Consider the following 14,661-nt stretch of genomic DNA (forward strand, 5'->3'; position numbering starts at 1 on the left):
AAGGGCAGGCAGGTCTCGGACGATAGGTCACAGGCCGAGGGAGCAGCTGCCCCGGATTGGAACACAAGGGCTAGGGGATGAGAAAAAGGGAGATTTTAAGCAGTTGGTAGTATGATGTAGCAAATGAAGAAATCTGAGACTTGATAAAATGATAAGTGCTTTGACAGCAGTAAAGTTTAGAAATGCTAAGATAAAAAAGTTGTTTCAAGAAAGTTAAGTCATGATTTAAATGTGAAACAAAATATGCCATTGGAGATTACCCAGGCTCCAGCTGTGGCCACCATACAAGGAAGGAAGGAGGGAAAGGGGGCCATGGGGAAGTAGAGGAAAGGAAGAAATGTAAAACAAAACAAAACTGGCGTGATCTTGAAGTAACTGATGGACTATGTGACCTTGACGGAATGAACATTCTATTTCGAGTGACCCAGGGGTTGCATCATTGGACCAGCAGAAAAGGAAACATAATCCTAACATACTCCTAACCTGGCAGGAATAATATGTATATGTAATATATTATATGTTGTATTTTGTGTATGACAGTGTGTAGATTGGCATAATAATGTAAGCACTCTGGGTTTTCAGACTTTTAGAATCAACCAAATAGGCAAGGGAGAGAATAGTTGTGGCCACAGATCATGGAAATGTAAAAAGTCCTCCTAATGACACAAGTAAAAATGTAGTTGAAAGGAATGAAAGGTAGAAGGAAATAGATACAATTAAAGGGAACGATAGGAATATTAAATACCTAATTTGATATAGAAGAGAGTTAAGGTACTAACTCCTTGATGGAACAAGTATAGATATAATTCTGTCATTTAAACTTAGGTAATGTAGATTACCACATATAAATCATATGACTTATAAATGTATGTCATTTAAACTTAGCATTAACCCAACTAGTAATAATAATATTATTAAACACTGGGAAGAAATGTGGGGAAAGTGAAGGTGGGAAGTATAAGTGGGCAGAATCCTCAGAGGAGGAAGAAATAGATATTACCTAAAGATAGTAAATCAAGAAAAAGAATTATGAGGTTATTATTTCGAATTAAACCACCATAATAAGTAAAATTTGGGTGAAGAAGATTGACACAGGGATAGAAAAAGGTGATGTAAGAGAATGTTTCTCCTCATCATATGCTCTTCTGAGTTGTTTCCATGTCTTATGTTGATGTTTAAAGATTTTATTTATTTATTTATTTGAGAGAGAGAGAGTGCATGATCATAGGGGGAGGAGCGGAGTCGGGGCAGAGGGAGGGCATCTCAAGCCGACTCCACGCCCAGTGTGGAGCTCCACGCGGGGCTCAGTCTCACGACCCTGAGATCATGACCTGAGCTGAAACCGAGTCTGAGGCTCACCTGACTGAGCCACCCAGGCCCCAATTATAATGTTGATTTTTTAAAAGTTGCTTAAAAATGATATTCCTGGTTTTGGGGGTTTTTTTTAGGGCATTTTAAAATTTTATATATTAGAATTTTGGTTCTAGCTAACATGCAATTGTTTAAGAATGTGGCTGTGGATAGGTTGAATTTCTCTTTGGGGACTGATTTTTTTTTTTTTGGAATTATTGTCTTCATTAACACCATCTGAGTGTCCGAATTTTGTCTTTTCAGGATCAAAGCAAGTTGGAGAAACACCAGCATCTGGAGACTGCATAGATAGCACCCCTCGGACTCCCAATACTGTCTTTGATTTCCCACCTCCTCCCTTAGACCAAGTGCAGGAGGAGGAATGGGAAGTGGAAAGGTAATTCGGTGATATCTTTGGGGGCAGGGGAGGTTAAGAGTAGCTTCAACTGTTTCATTGTATACCATTGCCATACTTGGTAGCATTTTTCCCACATGTGGTTTTTTTGGGGGGGAGGAAGTACTAGAACTTACTGGTAGTAAATAGTAGGTACTGAAATGTTTTTAGTTTATATTAAATCATTAGACTATCCAGAAGAATTATTTATTAGCCACTGTACTTTAACCCAGTTTTGAGTATCCCTGGCATAAATTTCTTTTTTTTTTTCCTTTTTACTGAAGTATAGTTGACATACAGTGTTGCTTTAGCTTCAGGTGTAGGACATAGTGATTGAACAAGATTATACATGTTATGTTGTGCTGTCCACAGTTGTAGCTGCTGTCTGTCACCATACAAAACTGTCACACCATTGGCCGTATTCCCTATGGGGTGCCTTTCATCCACTTGACTTACACATTCCATTAACTGGAAGCCTGTACCTGCCACCGCCCTTCACCCATGTTGCCCATCCCCTCACCCCTTCCTTTCTGGCAACCACCAGTTTGTTCTTTGTATTTATGGGTCTGTTTCTGCTTTTTTTGTTTGTTCATTTTTTAGAGTCCACATATAAATCATATGGCTTATTTCACTTAGCCTAATACCCTCCAGGTCCATCCATGTTGTCACAAATGGCAAGATGGCATATTTTTTATGGCTGAGTAATATTCCATCGTGTAAATGTACTGCGTCTTTATTCATCTGTTGATGCACACTTAGGTTCCTCCCATATCTTGGCTATTATAAATCATGCTGTAATAACTGTAGGAGTGCATGTATCTTTTAAAATTAGTGTTTTTGTGTTCTTTGGGTAAATATCCAGTCGTGGGACCTACTAGATTGTATGGTATTTCTATTTTTAATTTTCTGAGGAACCTCCATACTGTTTTCCACAGTGACTGCACCAATTTTCAGTCCCACCAACAGTGCCCAAGGGTTCCTTTTTTTCCACATCCGGACCGACACTTGTTATTTCTTGTCTTTTTGATACTAGCCATCTGACAGGGTGATATCTCATTGTGGTTGTGATTTGCATTTCCCTGATGATTAGTGATGTTGGACATCTTTTCTTGTGTTTGTTGGCCATCTGTATGTCTTCTTTGGAAGAATGTGTGTTCAGGCCCCTTGGCATAAATTTCTTGATTACCATTTTGTTTTCATGTTGACTCTTTGTTCTCCATTGTTTCAGGGTGACTGAACATGGGACACCAAAGCCCTTTCGAAAGTGAGTAATCCTAAAGTAGCTTTCAATAGAGGCATATTTTAAGAAATATATCTTTTTTCTCAAACATTCTAGTTTTAAAGGAAAAAACCTGTACACAGATCTGTTAGATAGTATAAAAGAAAATTCTTAATAAAGACAAATCATGCAAAAGATATTTATAGAGGTATATATAACACATGTAAGTCATTTTGTAGGAGAGGGTGATGTTTCAGCCCTGTGCTAAGCACTACTTCAGAAATACGACTTATCTACTGTAATATAAAAATCTGTGCTATTTCCCATTGTCCATCTGATGTCCTCAAATAGAATTCATCATTTTTTTCCCATCAGGTTTGACAGCATAGCTTTTGGAGAAAGTCAAAGTGAGGATGAACAGTTTGAAAATGACTTAGAGACAGATCCACCCAACTGGCAACAGCTCGTTAGTCGAGAAGTGTTACTGGGACTAAAGCCTTCTGAGATCAAAAGACAGGAAGTAATTAATGGTGAGTTTAATTAGATTTTGTTGTTGTTCACATATAGTGAGTTTTATTAGAGTGAAACAAGCCTCTGAGCTTTAGAGTTTGCTTCAAAATTTGCTGGCTTTTTGTTCTATACAAAGGGAAATTAAACTGGATAGATGACCCTTGAGCTTTCCAACTCAAAAAATGCAAATGATTCTACAATTCTTAATGATAATTTAAAAGGAAAAGGTGTTTAGCTTTCAGGATATTTAAGATTCATAGCATTATAGATCTTGAACAGTCATTAAGATAACCTTGGTCCGTCACTTTACTTTCGTCCTAAGTTATTTTTATGCCTAGATTATAAATGAGGAAGCTCAGGCTCAGTGTGATTAGTTGAATTAATCAAGATCATACAGCTAGCTGATAAGTGATAGGGAGGAAACTGGGATCCGGGTGTCCCTTTATCCTAGTGTGCAATGTTCTTTATTTTACCCTAGCATATATGTGACGGAGATGTGGGTGACATGGGTGCTGTGCCCTCCACTGTCTTTAGGATGCAATTTAAATAAATACCCTTCCTGTGTCTGGTAACTTTGAGTTGTAGTGAAATAACAAGTCTGGCCTCAGAAATGAGGGTTTATAGGCCAATTAGATAACCAAAAGTACTGTTCTTTCTAAAGAGGGCTCAACTGAAAGGCTATGTGCTGTTTGGGCTTACAGCTTTTCTGATGTTGTAGCTGTGATTGGTGGGTAGTGTTGTGAAAAGACAGAAGGATTTTGGAGTACATTGTTAAGTTTAATATACAGAATAGTTTTGGGGGTTTTTTGGTTTTTGTTTTAAAGATTTTCTTTATGTATTTGAGAGAGAGACAGCGGGAGTGGGGGGAGGGCCAGAGGGAGAGGGAGAAGCAGATTCTCCGCTGAGCAGGGAGCCCTGATTTGGGGCTCGATCCCAGTACCCTGGGCCCATGACCTGAGCTGAAGGCAGACGTTTAAATGACTGAGCCACCCAGGTGCCCCCAGAATAATTTTGAATATTTTTCATTTGCCAGCATTCAGCTCTTAGAGCCAGTATGTAGGAGGGTCCCATGGAATCAAGAAAGTGACATGAGAGATACTACATCCTTTCAAAACTATAAATAATTATTATAGAGCTCATTTGCCGCTCAATTCCAGCTAAAGCCTGTGTTTGGTCTCATGGAATTATTCTAATGAGGTAACATTTCATATTTCCTTTTTTTCTGCTTAGAATTATTCTACACTGAAAGAGCTCATGTTCGAACACTGAAGGTTCTTGATCAAGTATTCTATCAGCGAGTGTCTAGAGAAGGAATTCTGTCACCTTCAGAACTACGGAAAATTTTTTCAAACTTGGAAGATATTCTTCAACTTCATAGTAAGTAAATCGACTCTGATCTTTGTCCCTAACATTTTTAATAGATGAAAGATTGTGAGTATATAAAAGCACCATAACAATAAAATCTTCTAAGTGTATCCATGTTAGCATTCCTGAAATTATATAATTATACATGAGCACATAACATAAAGAAGTGATCAGATCGTTGAATACCTCCCTCCCCAGACACTCACCCGCACCATCAGCCTTTTGTATACAGTGTTACCACAGGACTTAGGGTCTGAAGTTAATGTCTATGGTGAAAAATATGAATACTGTGTGGTGACTAACATAACAAAAAAAAATAAGTAAAATAAAAATTAAAAAAAATATGAATAATTAAATTTACCCTTGGAAATGTCTTATCAATTGCAGTGTAATGTTTTTAAATATATCCCATATAATTTGTGTGTGTGTGTGTGTGTGTGTGTGTGTGTGTGTGTATAGTCTATGTAATATACAGTGTGTAATTTCATGATGGGGTAATTTTCAGGAATTAAATTCTTTTGTTGTTGCTTGAAATGCTTGAGTAGATATATAAAAAATTCTACCTTGCTGGCTTTCCTTGGTTATAGTCACCTCAGACTTTTGTAGACACAGTTCCTCTCTCTGTAAGTCACTGCTTCTCTGTGATCCTTAATTCTCAAGCTTTCTTTTGTCAAGGTTGCCATCACCACCTGCCAACACCTGCCTACCAAATTGATGCCTTTTATGTCTTTGTGGGTGATCTTAGATTTCACCAGCATGCATTGACAAGTTCAGGTTGATTATATCCACTGCCTGTGAACATAAACATTTTGAGAGGAACAGTGGGCAGAATCACCTGTTCTATTTAAATTTCTTTATGAGCATGGTTATGATGGGGTCTTGAAATTAAATGCATATGTGATGTACCCATACTGTATGTAATGTGCTATTTCCACATTGTTTTATGCTTTGGCACCTGTTTTTCAGATGGAGCTCACAGATATCTGTATGCATAAGAATTGTGTTCAGATTTATATTTAAGGAGACTAGAGGCAAGCTATACTACTGTGAAATCCTTTTTTTTTTTGAAAATTTAGGTTCTCAGTACAACCAGTAATGCAGACTAAAATGAGTGCATGCTTAATTATTTTCCATTGTTTTTTTCCCCCCTTAGTTGGATTGAATGAGCAAATGAAGGCTGTTCGAAAGAGGAATGAGACCTCAGTTATTGATCAGATTGGAGAAGATTTGCTGACCTGGGTAAGGAAATTGGCTATTTCATTTTAATGTTTTTATAGATACTTAAAGATCAGATTCAAGGTTGAGTAACTAATCTTTCCAAATATGCAAACTCATCCATTTTGCAAAGCTACTGTAAAGATGAAAGGGGTCCAAGTATGTATTCTCTTGGTTAGTATCTTTCTTTTTGTTAATATTTTTCAATAAGTGCTCATTCGAACTAAGTGCTCTTTTTTCATCAAAGATACTAGTTCTCTGTGTTTTAACAAATAGAGAATCAAATGAATCTTGATGAAAATAATATAACTAATGTAGAATTTTCATCTTCTGTTGTCCAAATCTCAGAATTAGACTGTAAAACATTAAACAGTTATAGATCCAGAACTATCATCACAAAAGTAGAAAAGTGACAGTTACTTGATCTTATTTACAGAATAAGAGTTCAGAGACTATCATAGCTGTTTGTCACATTCTGTTTTTCTGTCTGACTCTCTGTGAGAAGTATGTACACTGTTCGAGGTGCTGGGGAGACGGTGGCAATCATGACGGACATGGCTCCTGCCTGGGTGGCGCTTATAACCAGTGGGAAAACAGTCGTTAGTCCTTTCAAGTGTGATAAGAGTTACAAAAAAGGGAGAGTACAGGTTGTTATGGGAAGATACAGCAGGGAGACCCACACTAGGATGTATAGAAAATTTTCCTAGGGGAAAATGGGTTTGATCCAAACTTTTAAAGAAAGTACTGTAGTTAAGGCTGTGAGTAATAGTGAAGTGTATGACATAGTTCTCCAAATATTAACACAGGTTGAACAGGAACTGTTTAGATATGCTCACAGAAACTTACTTCAGTGTGGAGATTACTTGAGGAAATGCCACGGGATTTTGGTAACTGTACAATGATAACTTTTTAAAAGATTGAATACTAGAAAGTTGACTAAAACAATGTTCATCTTACTCCTTTCGTTGATGTTGAAATCATGGCTAAGAATCTAATCCCGTAGGAGATCTTTCAGCTACTTGACTCATCGAAAACATAAGGGAGCCACAGTCCAGTCTCACCTTGCGTTTACTCAGCTTTCCAAAGCATCTTCTCGAGGCCCACTCAGGCATTATTGTTACTGAGGAGATTTAACGTCCTTGAAAAACCCAGCTTACTCTACAGCTACTTGGTGATAGTGTGGCTCATTTTGTTTCTTGATCTCAGGGTAGCAGTGAAAGTTGTAATTGAGTTCTCTTGGCTTGGCAGCACACTACTCAACTTGAAACAGTTTTTTTTTTTTTTTAAAGATTTATCTATCCATCCTTCTTAGAGAGAGGGAGAGAGAGCAACAGCGTGGTGAGTGGCAGAGGGGGAGAGGGAGAATCTTGAGCAGACTCCGTGCTGAGCATGGAGCCTGACTTGGGGCTTGATCCCAGGACCCTGAGAGCATGACCTGACCTGAAACCAAGAGTTGGATACTCAACCAACTGAGCCACCCGGGTGTCCCTGAAACAGAAAATTTGTAGTATGACACAGTAAAGCATCAATTAGAATCCCACAGATTTTCTTCCTGGAGCAGTTAGTAACTTCTGTGAAGCCGTCAGATTCTAAGACAGTCAAATGTTAATCTCAGTCTTTAAGCCTTTTGTGTCTTCTATTCCTCTAGTGTTAACCTTTCTGTTTAATTTAGAAGTGGTCTAGACTGGAAAGGTAGTACATTGTGGGAGGCTGTGAACAGGAAAACATTGGAATGTGATCAGAAAAGGTCTGGATGTGTCAGCGTCTGACCTTTTTAATGGAGAAACATTGATAGTCCACAGAGATGTGTAGGTCTCCGTTTCTTGTCACTTGAGAGCACTTAGCGGAATATTGAAAGGATCGTGGTTGTCTCTCATTTTGCCTGGCTTCGGATAAGCTCAGTCTGCCATTCTTCGTTGTGTTCTTTGCATTCTTGGCACAGTTCAGTGGACCAGGGGAGGACAAGTTGAAGCACGCCGCTGCTACCTTTTGCAGTAACCAACCTTTCGCCCTGGAAATGATCAAGTCTCGTCAGAAAAAGGATTCTCGATTCCAGACCTTTGTGCAAGTGAGTTGAGTGAGTCATGTAAGAAAATAAATAGTGCAAATTTTTTATCAAATAGAGAGTAAACTGGGGGAATTCTAAGATTCTTACAAGGATTATGTTAACCCTTTTTAAAGCCATGCATTAGTTCTTAAATTCCTGGGGCGTATAAAGGTGATATTGGAATGGTAAATAATGAAGATTATATGTCAGGGTTAAAATACTTGACGGAGAAGTCCACCTTGCCGTGGAGATATTGTCAGGAAATGTCCCATGTAAGCTATTACAATAATATGGTCAGAACACGAGAATGGGGGGGCGCGAGAATGGGCTCATAACTAGCCCAGAGAAGAGTGTGCCAACAGCCATGCTTATTGAGGTCTGTATATTGGTGTCTATCAGGGGTCAGTAAGCGAGGGCCCACAGTTCCTATCCAGCCTCTTGCCTGTTTTTGTGGGGTTTTATTGGAACACAGTGTAGTAAATTTTTGCTGCAGTATAACAAATTACCACAAACGTAGCAACTTAATGCAAGAGCATTATGTCACAGCGTTTGTGGAGTGGTTTAGGAGTACAGATATTGTTTGGCAGGGTCCTCCCTTCGTGCTTGCACCAGGCTGAAAGGAAGGGGTCGGCTGGAGCTGCAGTTCTCCTCTGAGACTTGGGGTCCTCTCCTAAGTTACCTGGTGGTTCACAGGATTCATGTCCTTGTAAATGTGTAACCGCGATCCCTGTCTTCTTGTCGTCATTGGCTGGAAACTGCTCTCAGCTCCTAGAGAACGCCCGTGTCTCTTTCACGTGGCCCCTACAGGTAGTTTACAAGATAGTTTCCTTTCTCGCAGGCCAGAAGGATCGTGTCTCTCTGGCAGCTTTCTTGTAAAGGCTTCTCTGATTAAGTCAGACTCACCTAGGAAACACTTTCCTTTTTGATCACCACAAAGTTAACTGATAGTAACCTAATCATATGAGTGATAACCCATCGTGTTCACTGGTTCTGTCCACACCCTGGGGGAGGTGATTATACAGAGTATGTCCACCAGAGAGTGGGCATCTAGAAGGCCATCTCAGAACTCTCCACTACACACAGCCACGTTCATTCATTTACGTACTGTCTGTGGCTGTTTTTGTGCTAAAACAGAGCTGAGTAGTTGTGACAAAGACTGTATGGCATGCAAAGCCCCAAGTATTTATTGTCTGGCACTTTCCTCAAGTTTGCAGAACCCTGTTAGAGATGAACTGGGGTGTATCCAGCCTGATGATCCATTGTACCTACTTAGAATGGCAAGTAGCAAATCAGCCAACTAACTTTTGGTAGGAATGCCAATCATAGGAATGAATATGTGAATATAAAACTGTTTTATCACAAGCAAGCAATTCTTAGAGTTGATCATGAATGTTCTCAATTTTTGCTTAAACAGATAAGAAAGAAGCCACTGGCTTAGTGATAAAGCCTCCCTGCCCCCATTATGTGAGTAAAGGAGAAAGCAGAAGTATAGTGTGGCCATGGTACACCTCGCTTTTTTTAAGTCTTGATCTAATAACCAGAATGGTGATGTTGTAGACCCATCCATGATGACTATATGGCACATGATGGGTAACTATAGTCCTGATAAGAATCACAAATTCACTTATTTTAATTTTAGGATGCTGAGAGTAATCCTCTGTGTCGTCGTCTGCAGCTGAAGGATATCATTCCTACCCAAATGCAGAGGCTTACGAAGTACCCTCTTCTGTTGGATAATATTGCCAAATACACAGGTACAGCATTCTCACTGAAATTAAAAAGCTTAGGAACAAAACAAAAAACCCCACGTCCTGCTAAATAATCTCTCACCGCGTCCTGGTGCCCAAGGGTTCAATTTCCAGAGTCTGGCAATGTTTTCTAACAAGATCCAATCCAGTCTTCTTGAGGCTCTTTGATTTAATGTGCTCCATTAGAAGCACATTAAACACAGCATTTGGCAGCCTACGAATCGTGGACCAAATCTGGCTCATCACCTATTTTTGTAAAAAAGTCTGATTAGAACATAGTCGTGCTCATTGGTTGACAAATTGTCTCTGACTGCTTTTTGCCTACAACAAGCAGAATTAAGTAGTTGTGACGGAGAGCAGTTTAGCCCCTCCAGTGCACAATATTGGTTATCTGGCACTTTCCAGACTAAGTGCACTTTGTACAGTCCTTCATATAGCGTAGGTTGTATTTGCTTTGAAGAAGTCTTATGGTGGGTGAAGAGATGCTCTGTGTTTATACATGTACTTTAATTAAACCCGACCAATGCGTTATCACCCCAGCTCTCCTGTTTTGAACCAGGAAGTGAATCCCAGTTTCTCAGTTGAGCTTTAAGCTCTTCTACTCTGTTCTCATTAATAATTTTATGCAATCAAATTCCTGTTTCTTATGCCTGAGAATTTGAAAATACTCCTACATGTTAATTTTTATACTTTAATATACCTGTTCAGTATAGGTGGACTGTTGTTCAGAGGATTATAATTTTAAATATTCCAGTTTTGGCATTCTTTACAATGTAGACCTCAATGTAATCTCAACACATTTTGGTAAATTTCATCTTTTAATGATACAAATGCAGTAATCTATTTTCTTTCCTTAAATGTAATCTCAAGTGGCGCCTGGGTGGCTCAGTTGGTTAAGCGTCTTGCCTTCACCTCAGGTCATGATCCCGGGATCCTGGGATCGAGCCCCGCATTGGGTTGTCTGCTCAGAGGGGAGTCTGCTTCTCCCTCTCCCTCTCCCCCTAATGCTGGCACTCTCTCTCAAATAAATAAATAAAATAAATGTAATCTCAAATTCAAAGGAACTTATTCTGGAGTTATTTTGAATTGTGTTATCATTTAAAAATTATTGCTTAACAAGTCCACTGGACATAATCACATAATCACATAGGCTCTGCTCTCAGAGGAGATTCTAAAGGGAGAAGGGGTCCCATTTATATAGCTTACAATGTGAATGAGACCCGCTCCCTGGAGTGCATAACATGGGGGGGCTGATACTTGATTTAAAGCATCGCTTCTTGAACTTGGGATTCTATACAATGGCTTCTTTTTAAAGATGAGTATTTTATGTTTTAATGTACTGTCATAAGCTGTCTCATCTGTCCAAAGATTATCTGAGTTGAGATTCTGCCATAGATTTTAGCCCGGTATAAAAATATTCAAGGTTGGGTGCCTGGGTGGCTCGGTCGTTAAGTGTGTCCCTGCGGCTCAAGTCATGATCCCAGGGTCCTGGGACCCAGCCCCGCATCGGGCTTCCTGCTCTGTCTCCCACTCACCCTGCTTGTGTTCCCTCTCTCACTGTCTCTCTCTGTCAAATAAATAAATAAAATCTTTAAAAAAAAATATTGAAGGTCTTAGTATGTTTTTGTAACTGTTGACATAAAATGATATCTCATTTACATACCTATATTTATGTTCCTTTCTGATTTCCTTTATTTTGCATTCTGGATTCCCCCCGCCCCATGCTTAGAATGGCCAATGGAAAGGGAGAAGGTGAAGAAAGCTGCAGATCACTGTCGTCAGATCTTAAATTATGTAAATCAGGCTGTCAAGGAGGCAGAAAACAAACAGGTAAGAAGGGGGAAAGCAAAGATACAGGATGATGTAGCGAGCGTATTAAGCTAGTGTTATCTGTGATTTGTGAAATGATAATTGAATTACCATTACATAATTGACAGATGGGGCATTTGGTAGCTATTCAAGTAGTTAGGTGGGTCCAGACTAGTTTTGTGGTAGAACATCAGACTTGTGTTTGGCTTTTTTGAGCATCTCTAGCTACTTGTTTGTTCTCTCATTCATCTATCCATTCAGCAGATATTTCTAGAGCATCTGTATGCTGAGTGGATGCTGAGTGTAGGATATAGGGTGCTTAAGTAAATAAATAAGTGCCCACACTGAGCTTATTTTCTAGCAGGATAGAAAGTATTGAACAGATTTTAGTGCAAGTATTTTATATGAGTTGTGATACCTGCTATGAAGGAGAATTTGGGGATGCTAGAAATATGTAATAGTGTGGGGGGGTGGGGCGAGCCTGATTTGAGGGTGTTGGGTGGTGGCCGTTGGAGAAATCTTCTTTCAGGAACTGACATTTAAGCCAAGCTCTGAAAAGTGAATGGAAATAAACCAAAAGAATGTGGAAGGGGGCAACCTTACAAGTAGAGGGAACTGCGTATACAGAAGCCCTGGGGTAAAAAGGAAGCATGGCCTGTTTGAGGAAAGATTAGGTTAGTGTAGATCATGCCTAAAAAGCAAAGTCAGAGTGGTGTGAAATGAGGTACAGTAGATCAGAACCAAGTCATACAGGGCCCTACTGTGGACAATGTTAAAAGATACTGATGTTGAGAGCAGTAGAAATTCATTATAGACATTTAAGAAGAGTGGCGTGTTCAGATTTTTGGCCTTGTAAGTACCACTCATGCCAGTCTATGGAGAATGGGCTGAAGGGGACAGGGCGGGTGAGAGAGCTCAGCCTAGTCTGCTGCAGCAGTTCAGGACAGATGGTGGTGACTCAAGAGATGCAAGAATTGGAGAAGTATTTAGAAGGTAACTGATAGGATGTGGTGACTGATTTACAGAAGGATTTGAAGAGAGATGTGACGGTAGGAATAAGTCCCAGGTCTCTGGCTTGCACATTTGGGGGGGACAGGCTGAGGGAAGAAGCCCTAGATTTGTGGGGCAGATGCAGAGTTCAGTCTGGGATATGAGGTGAAAATGTATAGTATGCATTTGGCTATATGGATCCACCTCTGAGAGGACTGTGCCGAAGAGGAAAACGTAAATTGTGAGCATATATCGAACTAATTGAATCCCTGGACCTGGATATAATTTCTTAGGAACTGAGTATGATGACATCTCTGTTGATGAGGCTGTAGGAAAACAGGAACTTTCAAATGTGGTGTTTGGAGTGTAAAATGATAAAACCCCAGGGGGCACTTCAGCAATATGTACCTAAATTAAAAATGCACATATTCATACATCTGCCCTTTGACCCAGCGATTTTGTTCCTAGTGATCTACCCAGCAGAAATGAAGATCTGTGCCCACAGACTTGTACAAGAATGTTTCTAGCATAAACCAAATGAGGTATAGTCATAAACTAGGATTATAAATTCCAGCAATAAAAGGGAATGAACTACTGATACACACAACATGGATGAATCTCACAAACATGATGCTGAGTGAAAGAATGCAGACGAGTGTGTGTGTGTGTGTATATAATTTTTTCTCTATGAACTTCTAGAACAGACTAATCAGTGGTGGGAAAAAGGTCAGAAAAGTGGTTGTCACTGGGCCTGTGGGGACAGATATTAACTAGGAAGAAGCATGAGGAGACGTTCTGTGGTGATAGCAATATTTCGTATCTTGCTAGGTGTTTACACAGGTGCATGCATATGTGAAATCTTGTGGAAAGGTACACTTAAAATATATACATTTCACTGTATGTAAATTTTACTTTAAAAATAAATAAATATCGAACTCTTGTTAATGATATGCACACTAAAATGTTTAAAGGTAAAGTGTGCTTACATTTGTTATTGTGAAATGCACTCAAAATATGTGGTGGATTGATGGATAGCTAGAGGAATGAAGAGACCTATGATAAAACAAATATATCAAATATTAACTGGAATGTAAGTGGTGGGTATATGGGCACTCACTATATGTATTCAGACTTTTCTGTATACTTCGACATTTTTATAATCTTGGGGAAAATACAGATATGCTTTGGTATAATAGTTGTTTCTTTAGAAATTTATCTTAACAGGTGTGTCTACCCGTATCTATAAAAATATATGTTTTAAGGCCATGCTATAACAGTATTTATTTGTTATGGGAGAAGATTGGAAGTAACTTCATCTCCATCAATAAAGTGTAGTTAGATAAACTGTAGTTCATTCGTAGAGCTGAATACCATACAGTCATTTAAAGAGTGAGTTCTCTCTGTATGTGTTAATGTAGAGCAATCTCCAAGATATATTGATGAGTAATAAACACACAGAGATGTGTATGTGATCATGTTACCATTTGAGTAGTATATTAATATATTATGTTAATTATATTAATATTAATATATTAATATATATTATATATTATGCTACCATATCTTTTTTAAAAGGATATATATCCACACAACATGTACAGAGACAAGCATACTTATATATGCATATATTCTCTTTGCTTAGAATTTTTCTCACAGGCTACCTAAGAAATGGGTATTAGAGATTGCTTTTTTAGAGAAAATTGGGGGAGGGGAGGCAGGAGGACAGAATTGGAGGGAGACTTCGTTTTCATTATGTGCCTTATATTACTTTTCAAATTTTGTACCAGGTACATACTTATATATTCAAAAAATAACCATAAGCTAGTTAGAGGTCGGTGAGTTTGAAAAGCAGATTGAGCAAGAATAGCCAAAGAGGGAAGGGGAAGACTAGGAGGGTGTGATGTCTCCAAAGCCAGGGAAAGGGGGTGGTTTAAGAAAGAGTGAGCTGTGGGGCACCTGGGTGGTGCAGTTGGTTGAGCGTCGACTCTTGGTTTTGGCTCAGGTCATGATCTCA

General features: G+C 39.1%; 1 protein-coding gene across 6 annotated transcripts in view; it reads left to right on the forward strand.

Moving 5' to 3' along the window:
* The window catches only part of ARHGEF12 (Rho guanine nucleotide exchange factor 12), a 144,226-nt gene that overhangs the window by 115,080 nt on the left and 14,485 nt on the right, over nucleotides 1-14,661 (forward strand). For all 6 annotated transcript variants that reach the window (XM_027581584.2, XM_027581580.2, XM_027581582.2 and 3 more), the window contains 8 exons: nucleotides 1,615-1,747; nucleotides 2,973-3,008; nucleotides 3,339-3,493; nucleotides 4,704-4,850; nucleotides 5,992-6,077; nucleotides 7,996-8,121; nucleotides 9,740-9,854; nucleotides 11,578-11,678. In XM_027581584.2, coding sequence (XP_027437385.1) covers nucleotides 1,615-1,747; nucleotides 2,973-3,008; nucleotides 3,339-3,493; nucleotides 4,704-4,850; nucleotides 5,992-6,077; nucleotides 7,996-8,121; nucleotides 9,740-9,854; nucleotides 11,578-11,678 — 899 coding nt within the window. The remainder of the gene's footprint in view (nucleotides 1-1,614; nucleotides 1,748-2,972; nucleotides 3,009-3,338; nucleotides 3,494-4,703; nucleotides 4,851-5,991; nucleotides 6,078-7,995; nucleotides 8,122-9,739; nucleotides 9,855-11,577; nucleotides 11,679-14,661) is intronic.

This window comes from Zalophus californianus, chromosome 11, assembly GCF_009762305.2.
Source record: "Zalophus californianus isolate mZalCal1 chromosome 11, mZalCal1.pri.v2, whole genome shotgun sequence".
NCBI classification, from domain to species: domain Eukaryota; kingdom Metazoa; phylum Chordata; class Mammalia; order Carnivora; family Otariidae; genus Zalophus; species Zalophus californianus.